This window comes from Danio rerio, chromosome 10, assembly GCF_052040795.2.
Source record: "Danio rerio strain M-AB ecotype USA chromosome 10, GRCz13ab, whole genome shotgun sequence".
NCBI lineage: Eukaryota > Metazoa > Chordata > Actinopteri > Cypriniformes > Danionidae > Danio > Danio rerio.
In genome coordinates, this window is record NC_141030.1 from 6,825,758 (window position 1) to 6,842,128 (window position 16,371).

The 16,371-nt window shown below is 36.9% G+C and overlaps 2 protein-coding genes across 10 annotated transcripts in view; one reads left to right on the forward strand and one right to left on the reverse strand.

Moving 5' to 3' along the window:
- Positions 1–11,086, reverse strand: part of chd1 (chromodomain helicase DNA binding protein 1) — a 67,639-nt gene extending 56,553 nt beyond the window's left edge. For 6 of the 9 annotated variants that reach the window (XR_015500473.1, XR_015500474.1, XR_015500476.1 and 3 more), the window contains exons 1-7: positions 10,825–11,077; positions 9,307–9,432; positions 6,539–6,731; positions 5,134–5,250; positions 4,988–5,040; positions 4,737–4,877; positions 181–446 (exon numbers count right to left, since the gene is read on the reverse strand). Coding sequence is in view for 5 of the 9 variants with exons in the window: in XM_087269594.1 (XP_087125720.1) it covers positions 181–446; positions 4,737–4,877; positions 4,988–5,040; positions 5,134–5,250; positions 6,539–6,731; positions 9,307–9,359 (823 nt within the window). In the remaining 4 variants the exon portion in view is untranslated. Of the gene's footprint in view, positions 1–180; positions 447–4,736; positions 4,878–4,987; positions 5,041–5,133; positions 5,251–6,538; positions 6,732–9,306; positions 9,433–10,551 lie in introns of all 9 variants that reach the window. The other 3 variants (NM_001128298.2, XM_087269593.1, XM_087269596.2) reach the window with 3 other exon arrangements.
- Positions 1–16,371, forward strand: part of tln1 (talin 1) — a 1,269,505-nt gene that overhangs the window by 459,607 nt on the left and 793,527 nt on the right. The gene's annotated exons all lie outside the window — the stretch shown is intronic.

The window sequence follows — 16,371 nt, forward strand, 5'->3', positions numbered from 1 at the left end:
AACGTTCTAAACTTAACTTACAAGCTGGTTTTCAGCTTTCAAGTGTTTTTTTTTAATATTAAAACATGGTAAACCACCAATAAAGTTTTAGCTTTAGTTTAGTGTGGACATAAATTGTGAAATCTACAAAACAACGTCAGCTACACAAAGCATTTTAAGTTTCTGTATCATTATTCTCACCTCCTTTCCTGCCTATCCTCATTTCCATGACTCTCTCCAGTGTCTCAAACTCATCCTCCTCTGGTGGCGGGACATCCTCTCCGCACACCTCCACCAGGTCATCTGAATCGGTCTTCAGCTCCTCATCTTCTTTGTAGCTTACGTTGACCGTGGCCTGCCGTCGGGGCCCTGCCAAAGCTTTTTTATAGTCATCTTCATCATCTGAGGAAGAGTGGGAGGGCTTCTTCTTGGGAGCTTTGTTATTTCTCCCATTTCTGGCGTTGGCCCTGCGAGAGAAGCAAAAATCCATTGAATGACTATTTACTTAAATAACAAAACAGCCTGATAAAGACTGATCATTATGCAGTAAGCATATGTGAAAAGCACAAGACTAAACAACTAAAATTGAAATATTTGTAAGAGATCCTTAAGCATTTTCATCAATTACAGCGTCCTTCTACTAAAAATGAAGTTAAGACGTTAAAAGTAAACAAATGTTTTCTCTTGAGATTATGCAAGCACAACTATAAAGTGCCCATCTTCATCTGGAATAGGCAAGGGAACAGCAGCTCATTTGCATTTAAAAACAAAACAGGATATTTCCACTTCAGCTCAAAAAAGCGTAGTTACAGTAGGCTGGAGCGGTATTACGGTAATATGGTTTACAGCAGGATTTAAAAATAGCAACGGTATCAGTTTCAATACCGTTATACCGTCATAAAAAACAATGCACTTAAATAGGAGACAAATATTAAATATCATTTATTTAATGCCTACAAATTAGTATGTGTAATTGTCATCACGGGACAGTGTGGAGTAGAGAGAGGTGAGGTAAGATGGCGAGTCGTGCACCAAGTGACCTGCAGTGTGTGTGTGTGTGTGTAAATAAGAGAGCATGCTGTGTGTTGCTTACTGCTCTCTCTCTCTCTCTCTCTGTGTGTGTGTGTGTGTGTGTGTGTGTGTGTGAATGAGAGACCAAGTGCTGTCTCTGTCTCTTTCTCTCTCTCTTTCTCTCTCTCTCTCTCTCTCTCTCTCTCTCTCTCTCTCTCTCTCTCTCTCTCTCTCTCTCTCTCTCTCTCTCTCTCTCTCTCTCTCTCTCTCTCTCTCTCTCTCTCTCTCTCTCTCTCTCTCTCTCTCTCTCTCTCTCTCTCTCTCTCTCTCTCTCTCTCTCTCTCTCTCACACACACACACACACGTGCAGAATAAAATGAGATGCTGGTGAGTGTAAACAAGCACACTTTGACCAATGGAAGGACCATTATGCTTACACATATTTTCTCACATTTTGATACACTTAGAAATGATGCCTTGTGAAAACAACCCAAAGAGTTCTGTTTTTAACACCAAGGCAGCTTCAATGATTTCTATACAGTTCTGTGATAAAACTAAACAGAACTGAACCTTCGCTAAGCCCCGCCCTCCTTAGTTACTGTAGCTACACCTGTCAAGCCTTCATGCCTGGCACGTCTATTACAATATGTATGCGCCAGTGTCAGACATTGCCAGAGATATAATTAAACATTTTTGGTGAACTGGTGAGATATCCGAGAAAGCCAGACAAAAAGGACTGCATTACAGGGGTATATTCACCACATAATAGGCAACCAATTAACAAATAATTTAATCAAAATTGAAGCTAAAGCATAGCCACGTCATACGCTGACCTTTTAACAGCTTAGTTCATGCACAGCAGGATAGGTTAAATCTAAAAATAATCTAATAATAACTAATTAAACGTGATTTCTTTTTTTTTTTTACCCAAAAAGCCTGTTAGATTAATTGTTGTGCAATGAAATATAACGCTACTAACCGACAAGGAAACACGCATGGCCTGTGCTTCTACACAATTAATTCATAAAAAGAGCAGGCAGAAAGGGGAAACTGATGGATTTGTGCCAAATATTAGCATCATTGACCCATAACATTGTACATTAGCTTTAACTGTCAGTACACTCTCAGGGTAACACTTTACAATGAGGTTCATTAGTTAATGCATTTACTAACATGAACTAAGCATGAACAACACATGTACAGCATTTATTAATCATAATTGAACATTTACTAATGCATTATTAACATCCAAGCCCATGCTTGTTAATGTAGTTAATGCACCATGAGTTAACATGAACTAACAATGAACTACTGTATTTTCATTAACTAACGTTTACTAACATGAATAAATACAGTAGTAAATGTATTGTTCATTGTTTGTTCATGTTAGTAAATGCATTAATTAACATTAACTAATGAACCTTATTGTAAAGTATGACCACTCTCAGAAATAAAGGTACGCGAGTTGTCACTGGGGTGGTATCTTTTCAAAAGGTAGACATTTGTACCTAAAGGGTCCATCTTGTTATCATCTTGGAACATTTTTGTTCTTTTAAGGTAGTAATATGTACCCTCGAGATATTAATATACAACTTTTATGTACAAATTTGTACCTTTTGAAAAGGTACAACTCGCGTACCTTTATTTCTGAGAGTGTATATACGTGTATAATTTGCAGTTAAGTGGAAAAAAATAAATAAACTGAAATGCAAATCAAAGTATAAATAGCAGCAGTGAACAAATAGATTTTCCCTACCAGCAAATATTAATCTGAAACCAAATATAAAAGCAGACACTAACACGATATAACATCGTCACCAATGACTAAATCTCCAAAAGACAGACAAAAACATCAGTGAATTGTAGCTCTGACATGAACATGAGGGATAAAAATGACAGCTTATTGATCGCAAGTGCTCAGTTTGTGATCGCATTTCGGTTTTGTTCTGTTAATATGTATTTTCAAATATTCATAGCTGGAAATAGGACTGCTATTAGTATGACTACTATGGCGAGAGCTTAAACGGAGCAGTGCTCATAATATCGAGCGAAAGAAAAGCAAAAGACAGGTGGGAAACATAACCTGCTTTATATTTTTGTATGAAACACACATTAGATCTTTTTAGGGTAAGAGGTGTGAGTTATTGCCGTCTGTCTATCACAGAATGTGTCAGGAATACCAAAACAAAAGCAACTTAACTCTGCTTCTGTAGCGCCCCTCACAGAGCTTGATCCACGCTGGCATTTTTCCCCTTGGGTTTTAGGTTTTTTAAACGGAAAAAATTCCATGATCCTGTCCAAACTTTTAGAAGTATCAGATTTGCACAACGCTTTGGCTTGTTTCCCTCACTCGAAAGCTTGACAGACCTCCTGAGCCTAGCTACAGTTGCTAATCCACGATAGGTGTATGGCAGTTTTCGGATGAGGCTTAGCGGAGTGTCAATTAGAATAATTTTTTTATTTATATATGTACTTATATTTATTTATACTATTTACTAAGGGTGTCACGATCCTCCAAATCCTCGATTCGATTACATTTTCGATTCTAAAGTCACGATTCGATTTTCGATTATGAATAATTAATTAATTAATTAATAACAAATTAATTATTAGTAGCCTACCGTTTAAACTACCTGACTTGCATGGTCTTTGTTTTACCCATAAACAAATCATACAGTAAATGAATAAAGGCAAGTTACACACATAATTACCACCTGTCAATCACTTTTTTCAGCGGGACTTGTGAATAGGCAGTGATCTGTGTCGTTATAATGGCGTCAGTAAAAAAGGTGCACAACCAACAGAAACCAGCCAACAGTATCTGAGGTGTTCGCTAAAATGACTTGTGTGAAAGTAAAAGATGGAAGCAGTCTACTGACTCGCTGACTGCCTTGACCCGCTGTCTCGAGCGCATGACAATGTGTGTGCGTCTGTATCTGTGTGTGAATGAGTGTGTGTGGTCACGTGATGTGCGTTTTTAGCGGTAGTGAGGAAGGAGGGCTGCTCAGAAATGCTACACGCCAGTGTGGATGTGGATCGTTGTCGTTCTAAAATGCCATTTAAAAACAAAGACATATTAGTGTAAACAGGGCCTGAGTGTGTATTTTCCGCGAGCGGATTTGCAACACGTGCGGGGCGGAGGATCGCGATGCGCCCATCGTCTATCATCCCAACCGTAATGCGTACATAGCAGAGCTTGCAAACTGTGTTTTTTTTTGTCGACAACACGAACGTTGTCAACATAACTAACTGGAAATCCAAAATACTTCCACACCGGCGCCTTCATTGAAAGAGAAGAGGATTTAAGCTGTCGACGGGTCTCCTGCTTCTGCAGTTTAACAAGCACTTCAACAAGCATGTTTTTCTCCCGCTTGGCAAGCCAAGCTAATGTGACATGGGGGCGTGGCAGCATCGACGATTCAATTTTTTGATGTGATATTCGAAGTTGAGCATAAATTTCGATCGATTTCGAATAAAAATCGAATTTGTGACACCCCTACTATATACAATATTTGGTTGAACTTTTGTTTAGAAATTCTAAAGCGTTGACTGAGGAAAGTTGCTTACTCGGTGGGTTTAAACCCAGTAAACGTGATGAAGTGATAAAGGGTCTCGACAATTTAGTATTTTTTCAGAACATAGAAATGATCTATTGGTCTAAAACCCTGTACAAACAAAACAGAAGGACTTGCGTGGAAAACCTTTTGCATAAAATAGCAAAACCAAGATCAAAGTAGGAACTTTACTTGTTTGAAGGTTTTCTGCTCTTGACTTTGTGACTGGGCTCATAGTCTGACACCGACTCGTCACTATTCGCTTCCTCCTCTGCTGAAGAGTCTGAGGAACCACTTCCTGAACCCGAGCCTGAGTCAGAGTCTGATCCAGACCTACACAAACACACAGAGAGAGTAAAAGTAAACCACATGCAGAGCGAGACCATAATTTCATATGCTTTACCAATGTAATCCGATTCCACAGCAAATAAACTGCCACTCACCCTTTACTCCTGCTCTTTGAGTCATCATCTGACTCATCACTACTGGAAGAGTCCTGCAGGTGAGGAAAGAACATTTTACAACTGAGGGATTTGGACAGGGATTTTCTTTGAACCTGCTGCATAAAAAAAAGAAGAGCATGCAGTACCTCATCTGAGCCGGTGTTTGAGGAGCTCTGCTGCTGGAGCTGCTGCTGTTGGATCTGCTGCTTCCTGAGCATGGCCGTCCTTTGCACTGTCAGGATACTCGGGTTGGAATTCCAAAACTGCAAAGTCACAACATAAACCATTTCAAACGTTTGCCCACAAAGGCTGTTTTTAATGCCTGTTAATCTTATGAATGAAAAAAAAAAAGTTTTAGAGGCAAAACAAAAATAAAGGAGAAGCCGTAAAAAAAGACCAGCAAACGATCCTGTTTAACTTAAAAATATGATTAGCAGAATCATAGAAATGCAGATATAAGATCGTCTAGATGGTCGATTAAGATCGCGATCTTTTTTTCGATTAATCATGCAGCTCTAATATATATATATATATATATATATATATATATATATATATATATTGTAGCGAGCACACTGATGCCACGTCGCCCTGGTCACAAATTCACCCCAGCTGGAACCTCATCAACCCCGGATCGTTCACAGCTGGACCTCATCAGCCAGGGAGGCATATAAGCCAGCCCCACACAGGAGGAAGACGAGCTTCATTCTCAGATGACTCCCTGAGCTAACGCTTGTGTCTCTCTCTGTCTCTCCCACAGCGGACTCCAGCTCGTGACGATCCAGCACCTGACTTCTCACTATCCTTCACCTTCTCCCCGGAGCACCATTACTAAGAAGAGCACCGCATTTCACCCCTTTCACTTTGTAAATAAAGCACCCTCCGGGGACTTGTTTGTAACTAAACGCGACTGTGTATGCGTTTTCCCTCTGCCTCGCTACAATATATATATATATATATATATATATATATATATATATATATATATATATATATATATATATATATATATATATATATAAAAAGCATTTGTTTTTTTTGAGAAGTGCTTCTCATATGTTATGTGAACAACCTGTATAGCTTTACTGTGACATTTCCGAGTAAAAATGACGTCGGCTAAAACTTTGTCATACACCATGCCCACCAAATGGGCACTCTTTTGGCAGTGGAAACACAAACCTGATAAAGGTGACCCGTACCGTACTGTTCCAATCAGTGGAAACGGGCCATCAGAGTCGGATTTGCAATAAAAATGAAGAATTTACTAAAGATAGATTGCAGTTTTATGGCAGAAAGGTTTCACACTCATGCGGAGTTTGCAGGCCATTCTGACTTACAACACCACATCAATTATACTCAAGACCAGAAAGGGTGCGATTCAGGTAAAAGATTCTGATTAAAGCAAAGATAGACAATTTTTAAATATGTCAATGCGTCAAACCTGCCCTAAACTGCCAAATGATTTGAATTAGTTGATGGCTGATTTTATGTGGACTTTAAATAATCAAATTAGAACTGTCTAAAATCATCTGACAACTTGATGAAGCTTACCGCTGCTCCATCGATTTTGTTGTCTTGATCGTTCTTTTCCTTGGATTTCTCCGAGTCCGAGTCTGACTGGCTTCCAGAATCTGAGCCACTTCCTGAGTCGCTGCTCCCTGATTGGCTGCTGCTAGAACTGCTACTGCTTGAACTCGAGCCAGAGCCAGAACCTGATCCTGACCCGGACTCATCATCTGAATTACTGAGACAGAAACAAACAAGCATGATTACTGATCAAAGTCAAGTCAGCTTGCTTACTTTGTGCCGTATTTTAATATGAACAGATTTGAAATTAGAAACAAAATTACATGAATAATGATCATTTTGAACAGGATAAAACTTACAGGCATTCATTATGATTATGCAATAATATAATTATCACGAACATTGTAAAGTTTCAGAATTCATCCAAGGAAATTCTGCCATCACCAACTCCTAATAAAAGTGACAAACTTGTAAGAAAGATGTACATTAAATTTTATCAATTGCATAATTTCTAACTAACATTAATACATTTTTAATGTCAGTACATGCTTTCCAGCGACAATAATGAAGCTGGAGTTCAAAATAATGTGTGAAACTTGAAAAAACAAAATCTACTATTAAGTAGTCATGGGTCAATAACCGGTTTCAAGGTTTATAGCAGTTTGGAAAAGTCAAGGTTTTAACACCGCCAAAATTTTCTGTCATACCGTTCCTACAGATTTTTAGCCTTGTAACCGCACAACGTTAATTGATGCAGACACACAAATGTAGTTTTATTAACTTACTGTATTTATTTTTATTAATTAAACCAAGAATATAACGTATTTTTAGAAACATAAGAGCATTTGCACACACCTCGTAGCTGCCAGCTTCTTGCATTTGCGTTTTCTTTCTCCAGGCAGAAAAAAAAATCCCTTTTTGTGGTCATTTTTTCGCGCTTATTTTGTTTTTCTGTATCTCAATTTACAGCAAATTAAAAACGTAAAAGTAATGTATTTTATTGGTGTACATTTACTGTTAATGACATGTTTACTGACCCAAAATATTTTCGATGCTTCTTAAAATAACGTATATTGTGTTTAATGAGGGAAAATTTGTTGATTTTTACCCAGACAATTAAAAAATATTACATTTTAGAGGAGTAATTACAATACTTTATTGATATTTTTAACCAAATTTTTTATACTGTTAAAATCTCATACCGGCCCATGCCTACTTTGAAGCTGGTACTGAAGGTACAAGTAAAACAACTGTTCACACACTGCTTTTTATGACACTTTAAACCTAACACATTTACACTTTTATAAAGATGAGACATCCCATTTTTGGTGTTTTGTAATATTTACAAAAATTTATTCAAATTATAATATTAAAAATCTATTTAAAATGTGTTTAAAAAATTATGTAAATGTACAGTAACAATACACACATCAATATATAACAATAAAGAATATATACAGTTATATGTCATTTTATTATTTAAATAATAATAAAACACAGATAAAACAGATTTTTTTGTAATTCGGATTTTCATCATTAAATCGTGTGTACATTCAAATTACTGTCATGCTACAAACATTATTAATAATATTGCAATTACACAGTAGTTCTCTAAAGCAGATTTGATTTTAGATCTCTTTCCATTCTCTCCCACCTTTAACAACCTTTTCCCAAAAGAAAAGAAAATCTTAAAAAATGCGAAAAGTACAATGTGTTATTCCTAATAATGAGCCTGTTCACTTTGCAGTCGCAGTGTTTTTATTTACCAATACAATTTTAGCAAAACACCAGTTAGAGATTTAAAAAGCTGAATTATAAGATACCTGACAAGCACAAAAAAACAGGTGTTATGATGATTAATTCAGCAGAAACAATACATTAAAATAAAGTAGTAATTATCGCTGTATGCAAATTAACACCTGGGATTAGCAGTTAAGACGTAAAGGTCTATTTTAATGCAGTTTACAAAGCAATAGTTGAAGCATGTATACAGTTAGAATGTCTAATGTGAAAAGTCTGCTGTCTTATTTTAATACTTTTACTCTGTGTTGTTTTATTTTTTTATACTTGTCTCTTTTACTGATGTTTATGTAAAGAACTTTGAATAACCATTGTGTATGAAATGTGCTATATAAAAAAAAAACTTGCCTTGTCTTGCTGTTAATGAGATTGTTCACCCAAACTAAGTTTTTTTTTTTGGTTTGGTTAAAAGCAGAAGATATATTGAAGAATATTGGAAAATTAACCACTGACATTTATAGTGTTTGTTTTCCTATTAGTAAACTGATTTGGAACAAGTCTAGGGAGAATAAATGATGACAGAATTTCAAATTGGGGTAAACAAAATAAACCATCATGATTTAAAAAATTTTTTTTTGTAAAAATACCTTTTGAAGAATGTAAAAAAACACTATTAATATCCAATATAGCTACATAAATTACTTTAGAAGTCAATGGATTTTCCCCCAACATTCTTTAAACTATCTTCTTTTGTGTTCAACAGAAGAAAAAAACTCAAGTTTGGAAAAAGTGAAGGATGTTAAGGATGTTCCTATTTAATTGAACTATCTTTTTAAACTCTTTGCAACAGCAAATAAACAGATCAGAAAGTAAATTACTGCAATAACAATCAAAGCCATCATCAAATCAAGTGTCTGTATTTCCCAAAATTAAACAGTAAAAAAACATTTTCACTTAAGAAATAAAACTGGTTTAGTACGCAAGCATGATTTCCACTTTCATATAAGGGAGAAGTCTTATTTTAACATCATAATGACATGAATTATGATTACCTGGACTCTCCGCTGCTGTTGCTGACACTTTCATCCTCGCTGCGTCCATCCATCTCAATCAAATATTAAAGATTTGTCCCTGATGAGATGCTAACAGTCTGTGTGTGCCGCTTCAGGGCAGCTCACCTACAAAAAATATACACACACATTTAAAAACAAATTATACCAGAAGCTCATACAAATGAGACGTTTCTATTAAAAGTGACTTGTGCTTGACAGTAAACAATGGTGATTCCTTTCAGTCCTACAGCAGTCTGAGAAAGTGATGAACCCAAAATAATGATACTGGAACTTTCTGTTTTATTTATTTTAAGTATTAATGTGAATTGCAGACGTGTGCACGGTAGCAGTACTGGTAATATATTTACATTCGTTTCCATTTATAATGTGCATTAACTGTTTACAGATCAGTACCGTAGTCCTCACGTTGCTGGGATTAACCACTCCAATAGCTTCATCACTTCACCTCTTTAAATCACTATACTTTGCCTTTATCATTTTATAAATGACAGCGAGAAAGCATGTTACATTTCTACTAAAACTCCACATGAGTCAAATAGAACTCTCTTATCGCTTATGTAAAGCAAAACATTAAGCATTACTAAATGAATGAAAGTGATCAGAGTGGTATTGACCGCAGAGGCCTCTAGGGTTTCAGGCCTGTGAAGCCGCGGACTCGCCTACGCTTTACAGCCGCTTAAAGCGGCGCAGAGCACGGGCACAGGTGCGCATTACCGTCGGGTCACCTTTACATCTAGGACCGTTTACAAATATCTATCGTCACGAATGTTCTCCGGTCTCAAAATTACACTTCACATCACAAACACTTATTATAGGAGTATGTTTTGATCATATGCCCCATTAGTCGTATCGGATTGGCGCTACATTTCAAATCTTTCATCAGTCTCTTTCTGTTGTAGCAAGCTAACTTAGCTTAGCACGCTAATGCTAAAAGAGAAGCGTGTGTTAGCTGTTTGGCTACCGGTCGCTAACACAAGTCAAGCTATGGGGGTACAGTATAGATGTAATTCTGATCACATTAATAGTGTGCCACAATTTCGAGACCGTATAAAGATAACCTTCCGAGCTTAACACGCCATTAATTTGTTTAGCCAATTATCTCGCGTGCTAAGCTAAATGAGCAGCCTCACTCAATTGGAGTTAGATTTTTATGGGACTTTCTGCTTTCAATTCAGCTGGCTCGTCTCAAGCAATTGAAACAAACAGTTGTGACTGTGAACTTGCGGGATTTGCCCCATCGTCAGAGCTTCGAGTTGAATTTGATGTGTTTTCTGTGTAATATTGTCCGGTCATCATGCTGTTGTTGATTCCCGCACTGCGCTTCTGTAGATCCGCCGCTTAGTTTGTTTTCATTAGCCTTTAAAACAGTCATATACAGCAGCGCGGGTGTCATACACGCATAAAGCCGTGAATACCCAACCAGCACCAATTTCTGAACTCAGTCCATCACGTCCTACACAGAGCTGCCGTGGTTTTGGAGGTGTTTTTATCTGTTACCTGTCTGCCTGTGCGCTGTTTTCCGACTCTTTCTGATGATCGCCGCTGTCGCTCGGGAACTCCGCGGAAAACTCGTACACTTTATTCTGAGAGAGAAGTTTCTGGATTTTCCCTCCACGGTTAAGAGTGCCTTGGGTTTAGATGCTAAGCGGTTCTAAGTATTCCATGTGCCGGAAAAACAGATGGGATAGTAGGCATATTTCAGCTGTAAATCCTACACCAGCCGGCCTCCGCCATGACGCGCACGAGCACTGAGAGCGAGAAACCCCGGGCTGTGACGTCACCCGCCGCCGCCGCTCTCCCGCGAAACAGCACAATCAATATTTTGGTTCTGAGTGACCCATCAACGGCCACAGTTAGCTTCCATTTGGTAATGTATTTACTAACACGAACAAACAACCAGTCGTTCAATACAGCATTCATTTTAGTTCGTGAAAACTCACAACTTTGGATTTTAGGAATGCATTAAGGGTTAGTTCACTCAAAAATGAAAATGTATCATTCTTTACTTGTTCAAACCTATTTGCGTTTCTTTCTTTGGTAGTTTCCTAGCTCACACTTGACTGTAAGGTTCCATTAGTTAATGTTTTTACATCCATAAACTAAAAATGAACTTGTATGTCATTCTATTAGTTCAACATTTACTCTCCTTTATGACCTTTATGATTTTTTTTGCTTCTACACAAAAGTAGATATTTTGAAAAATGCTGGTTGTTGAAACCCATGGAAATAGAGGTAAGTTGGTTTTATATTCGGATTCTGCTTAATAATATAATTTCATAATTGTATTCTTTGCTAATAATAAATTGGGAAATCATATTAGCAGCCAATGACTATCAAAGTACAACCATGTTTACAGTCAATTAGATAGTGTTGATTTTGCTTTGAAGTCATGCTTGCATGCTAATTCTGATTGAATATTTAAATTATCATGGTAAACAATATAGAGACAGTTGAATGAATGAATGTGCGAATAATAAACCAACTTTACCTTAATATCGACTTCATTTTCTTGTCGGCTTAGTCCCTTTATTAATCCGGGGTCGCCACAACGGAATGAACCGCCAACTTATCCAGCAAGTTTTTACACAGCGGATGCCCTTCCAGCCGCAACCCATCTCTGGGAAACATCCACAAACACATTCACCCACACACTCATACACTACGGACAATTTAGCCTACCCAATTCACCTGTACTGCATGTCTTTGGACTGTGGGGGAAACCGGAGCACCCGGAGGAAACCCACGCGAAGGCTGGGAGAACATGCAAACTCCACACAGAAACGCCAACTGAGCCGAGGTTCGAACCAGCGACCTTCTTGCTGTGAGGCTACAGCACTACCTACTGTGCCACTGCCTCGCCAATGTCGACTTCAATAGGATAAAAAAATCCTATGGAACTCAATAGCTACCAGCATTTATCAAAATATCTTTATAGATATTTATATAGGAACTATATATATATATATAGTTATATATGCACTAAAGTCTAAAAGTGAAGAATTGGTTTTAGTATCGGGTAGATACTCAAAATCAAATAATTCGGACTCGAGGGCGAAAAAACCTGATCAAGACATCCCTAGTTAAAACGCGAGTCGCTCAGGGTGCATAAGCAGCACGCACAACGCTGTGGCCGTTAGTAAAAACAAAAAGCACGTTCGGTGTGTTTGGCCCCAAAGACATCCACCTTGTTAAACATTTTTGGAATTTCTACAGAAATTACACTGAAGTTTACAGAAAAATCTGTATTGTTTCAACTTGTTGAAGTATTTCTAACTGAAAGAATCATACTATCAGCATCTTTCCCTTTTAGCAAACTAACGGTTGGAGGGGCGTGTCTAAGCATATTTCACCAAAGCTGTCAAACTGATGTCATAAGAGAAGAACTGCCATTCCAGTGGAAGCAAATGGTTAGTAGATTACCAAATTTGAAGGTCCTGTGAAGTGCCTTGAAATGTGCTTTTTTATTTGATGTTTGACGTTACCTCAACTGAAAAAATGTAGAAGGTGGGACAGAGAGTAGCTTCTTCCCGTTAAAAAAAAAAAAGCCAATAGCGTTCCATATTTATCACAGCTCTGCCAGTGAGAGCAGTTGAGCATCAAATAAAAAGCGTCTTAAAGGGGGCGGCATTTATGTCACACAACCAGCGATCGCTCTCCAGAGATTGCTGGTTCTCACACGAACACTAGGACTACACTTCTGCCCTCTTCTGGACTACATATGCATACATGCACTTCTCCCAGACACTCATGCCTGGTGGTTAGAGATAGCTGGTGAATGTGACAGAGGATGGGTGAATGAGTGGCTTATGTAGGGTTTCTAAGTCTCTGAAAGTCCTCAGGTGTGCGAATGTAATCAAGCTAGATGAGTGAGCAGGTGTGAGTGTCTGGGAGAAGTGCATGTATGCATATGTAGTCCAGAAGAGGGCGGAAGTGTAGTCCTAGTGTTCGTGTGAGAAGCAGCGATCTCTGGAGAGCGATCGCTGGTTATGTGACAATTTAATTGCTCAAGATTTAATGAGAAACTGTAGTATGAGGTGATGTGAAAGAATCGTTGATTGTTTTTGGCTAAAGTGACAAACATTGAGATATCTTTTCTACTAGGGGGTCCTGGCCAAAATGACAGCACAAAAAGTTTCAGATACAAAATTAGACACATGTAAAATATCACGTATTAAAATGAATTAAAATGTATTAATGACATTTCATTCCATAATATAGGACCATAAGAGGAAAACACTGTTTTACCAAACTCTGTACACACTCTAGGAACAGTTAAATGCCATTTATAAGAATTTCGTGTGCAATAGCTTTAGCTATAATATGATAAAAGGTTACAAATATAAGATGGCAATTCACCCAGTAATGCCCTAGTGGTGAATAGAAGCATATGCGTTTTCTCTTTTGGCACAGGGAAACCAACCAACCATTTTGTACAAGGTGATGAGTATGTGAAGATGTATTCATCACAAATCACATTGGAGCATGATATATACTGTCCCCAAAATAGTTTTAAATTCCTCAGCTCCTTTAAGATTTCTTTTAAAAAGATTAACTAGTACAGAGATCAACTGTTCACCTTAAGACTAACAATGTGCTCTAGCTAAATAAACATTGTACATTTTCATTTATGAGGACTTTAAGTTCAGCATATCCTTTTATGCAATAGAAAAACAATAAGATTTATGGTACGTGAAAATGCCAAGTATAACTCGTTAGACTACTGAACTCAAAAATTGGTAGCACTTTAGAATAACTATCCGTTATAACTAGTTAATAGATCAATAATAAACTGTTAGTTAATGAGTTATAAATGACTCGTTGAATAAAAGTTAATAGTTTGTAAAGTTATTTATAACTGTGCCTTATAGATAACTAACAGATAACTTACAATCTGTTAGTTAAAAAGTTGTAAATGACTTGGTAACTGTATTTTAATGATTTATAACCTAATAAATTAGTAATGGATCATGAACAAGCTGTTGGTAAATTACTTACTAAACACTTAAGTATCAGTTAATAATTTAAATACGTTATTGGGACGTTATTCTAAAGTTGCAGCTATTCTTCATTTATTAACTGTTAGTAAATGAGGAATAGTTGCAACTTTAGAATAACGTCCCAATAACATGCTTAAGCTAATAACCAACACTTAACTAATATATTAACTCAAACTTTACAGATCAGTTGTTTATAGTTTGTTAACCATCTTATAGCAGTGAAACTTTGTGGAACAGCAAATGGATGGAACAAGTTCAAGCTACAGAAATTTGATGTGATATTCAAAGTATAACATTTTTGTACCTTAACCTTGTTCCACTCATAAGCTTTTGTGTGCTGTATTTTACCAAAGAAACTCCACAGATGAAATGTTGAACATTGTGTTTTAAGTATAGAAACACACAGTCATCACCTGGCAGAACAGCAGTACACAACAGAAAACAAACTCATGAGGTTTTTGTGCTAAACATAAAAACTAAATAAATACTTTTTATTAAAAAAGTTTTACAAAGTTTCACTGGTGTTATTAGATGGTAAAAAACTATGAACAACTGATCTGTAAAGTTTGAGTTAATATATCAGTTAAGGATGACGCAGTGGTGCAGTGGGTAGCACGTTCGCCTCACAGCAAGAACAGTCACTGGGTTGCTGGTTTGATCCCCGGCTTAGTTGGCGTTTCTGCGTGGAGTTTGCATGTTCTCCCTGTGTTCGTGTGGGTTTGGTTTCCCCCACAGTCCAAAGACATGCGGTACAGGTGAATTGGGTAGGCTAAATTGTCCATAGTGTATGAGTGTGTGTGTATGTTTCCCAGAGATGGGTTGCGGCTGGAAGGGCATCCGCTGCGTGAAAACTTACTGGATAAGTTGGTGGTTCATTCTGCTGTGGCGACCCCGGATTAATAAAGGGACTAAGCCGACAAGAAAATGAATGAATGAATGGTGTTGGTTATTAGCTTACAGTATGTAGGTAATTGGGATGTTATTCTAAAGTTCTAAAGTAAAGTTCATTTGTTTAAATTTATTCTTAATCGTACTTAATGAGAATGGTGAGCACAATGTTTATGTTTATATTTAATTTTGGAGACTTTGAGCCACTTGGAAATCGTCCATCTTTTTCAGTCATGGCCTTTATTTTCAATGTACAGTTGAAGTCAGAATTATTAGCCCCCCTTTGATTTTTATTTTATTTTTTAAATATTTTTTAAATGATGTTCAACAGAGTAAGGAAATTTTCACAGTATGTCTGATAATATTTTTTCTTCTGGAAAAAATCTTATTTGTTTTATTTCGGCTAGAACAAAAGCAGTTATTAATTTTTTCAAAGCCATTTTAAGGAAAAAATTATTAGCCCCTTTAAGTTATATTTTTTCCTGATAGTCTACAGAACAAAACATCATTATACAACAACTTGCCTAATTATCCTAACCTGCATAGTTACCCTAATTAACCTAGTTAAGCCTTTAAATGTCACTTTAAGCTGTATAGAAGTGTCTTGAAAAATGTCTAGTAAAATATTATTTACCGTCATCATGGCAAACATAAAAGAAATCAGTTATTAGAAATGAGTTATTAAAACTATTATGTTTAGAAATGCGTTGAAATAATCTTCTTTTTGTTAAACAGAAATTGGGGAAAAAAATAAACGGGTGCTAATAATTCAGGGGGGCTAATAATTCTGACTTCAACTGTACGTAAGTGCCATATAGATGTCAAAGTTTAACATTGTACTGTAAAAAAATCAATCTGCTGCAACTATTGCTGTGATGTTATAGCATAATAACCCCAGGGGTTGCAATCCAATGGAAAAAATACATTTAAAAGGCTGATGACTGTTTATTTGCACAATTATTTATGTAACTTTTAAATATTAAGTATATATTAAATATAAGTTAAAACTATTTATATTCTGCAGGTTATGGATAAAATATGATAGTTCTAATAGTTTAATAAAATACATGAGATTTTTGGAAGTCACCAAGCGACTCCCTCCTCATTGTCTCATGACCCCCAGGGGGTCCCGTTCCCCACTTTGAGAACCACTGAACTA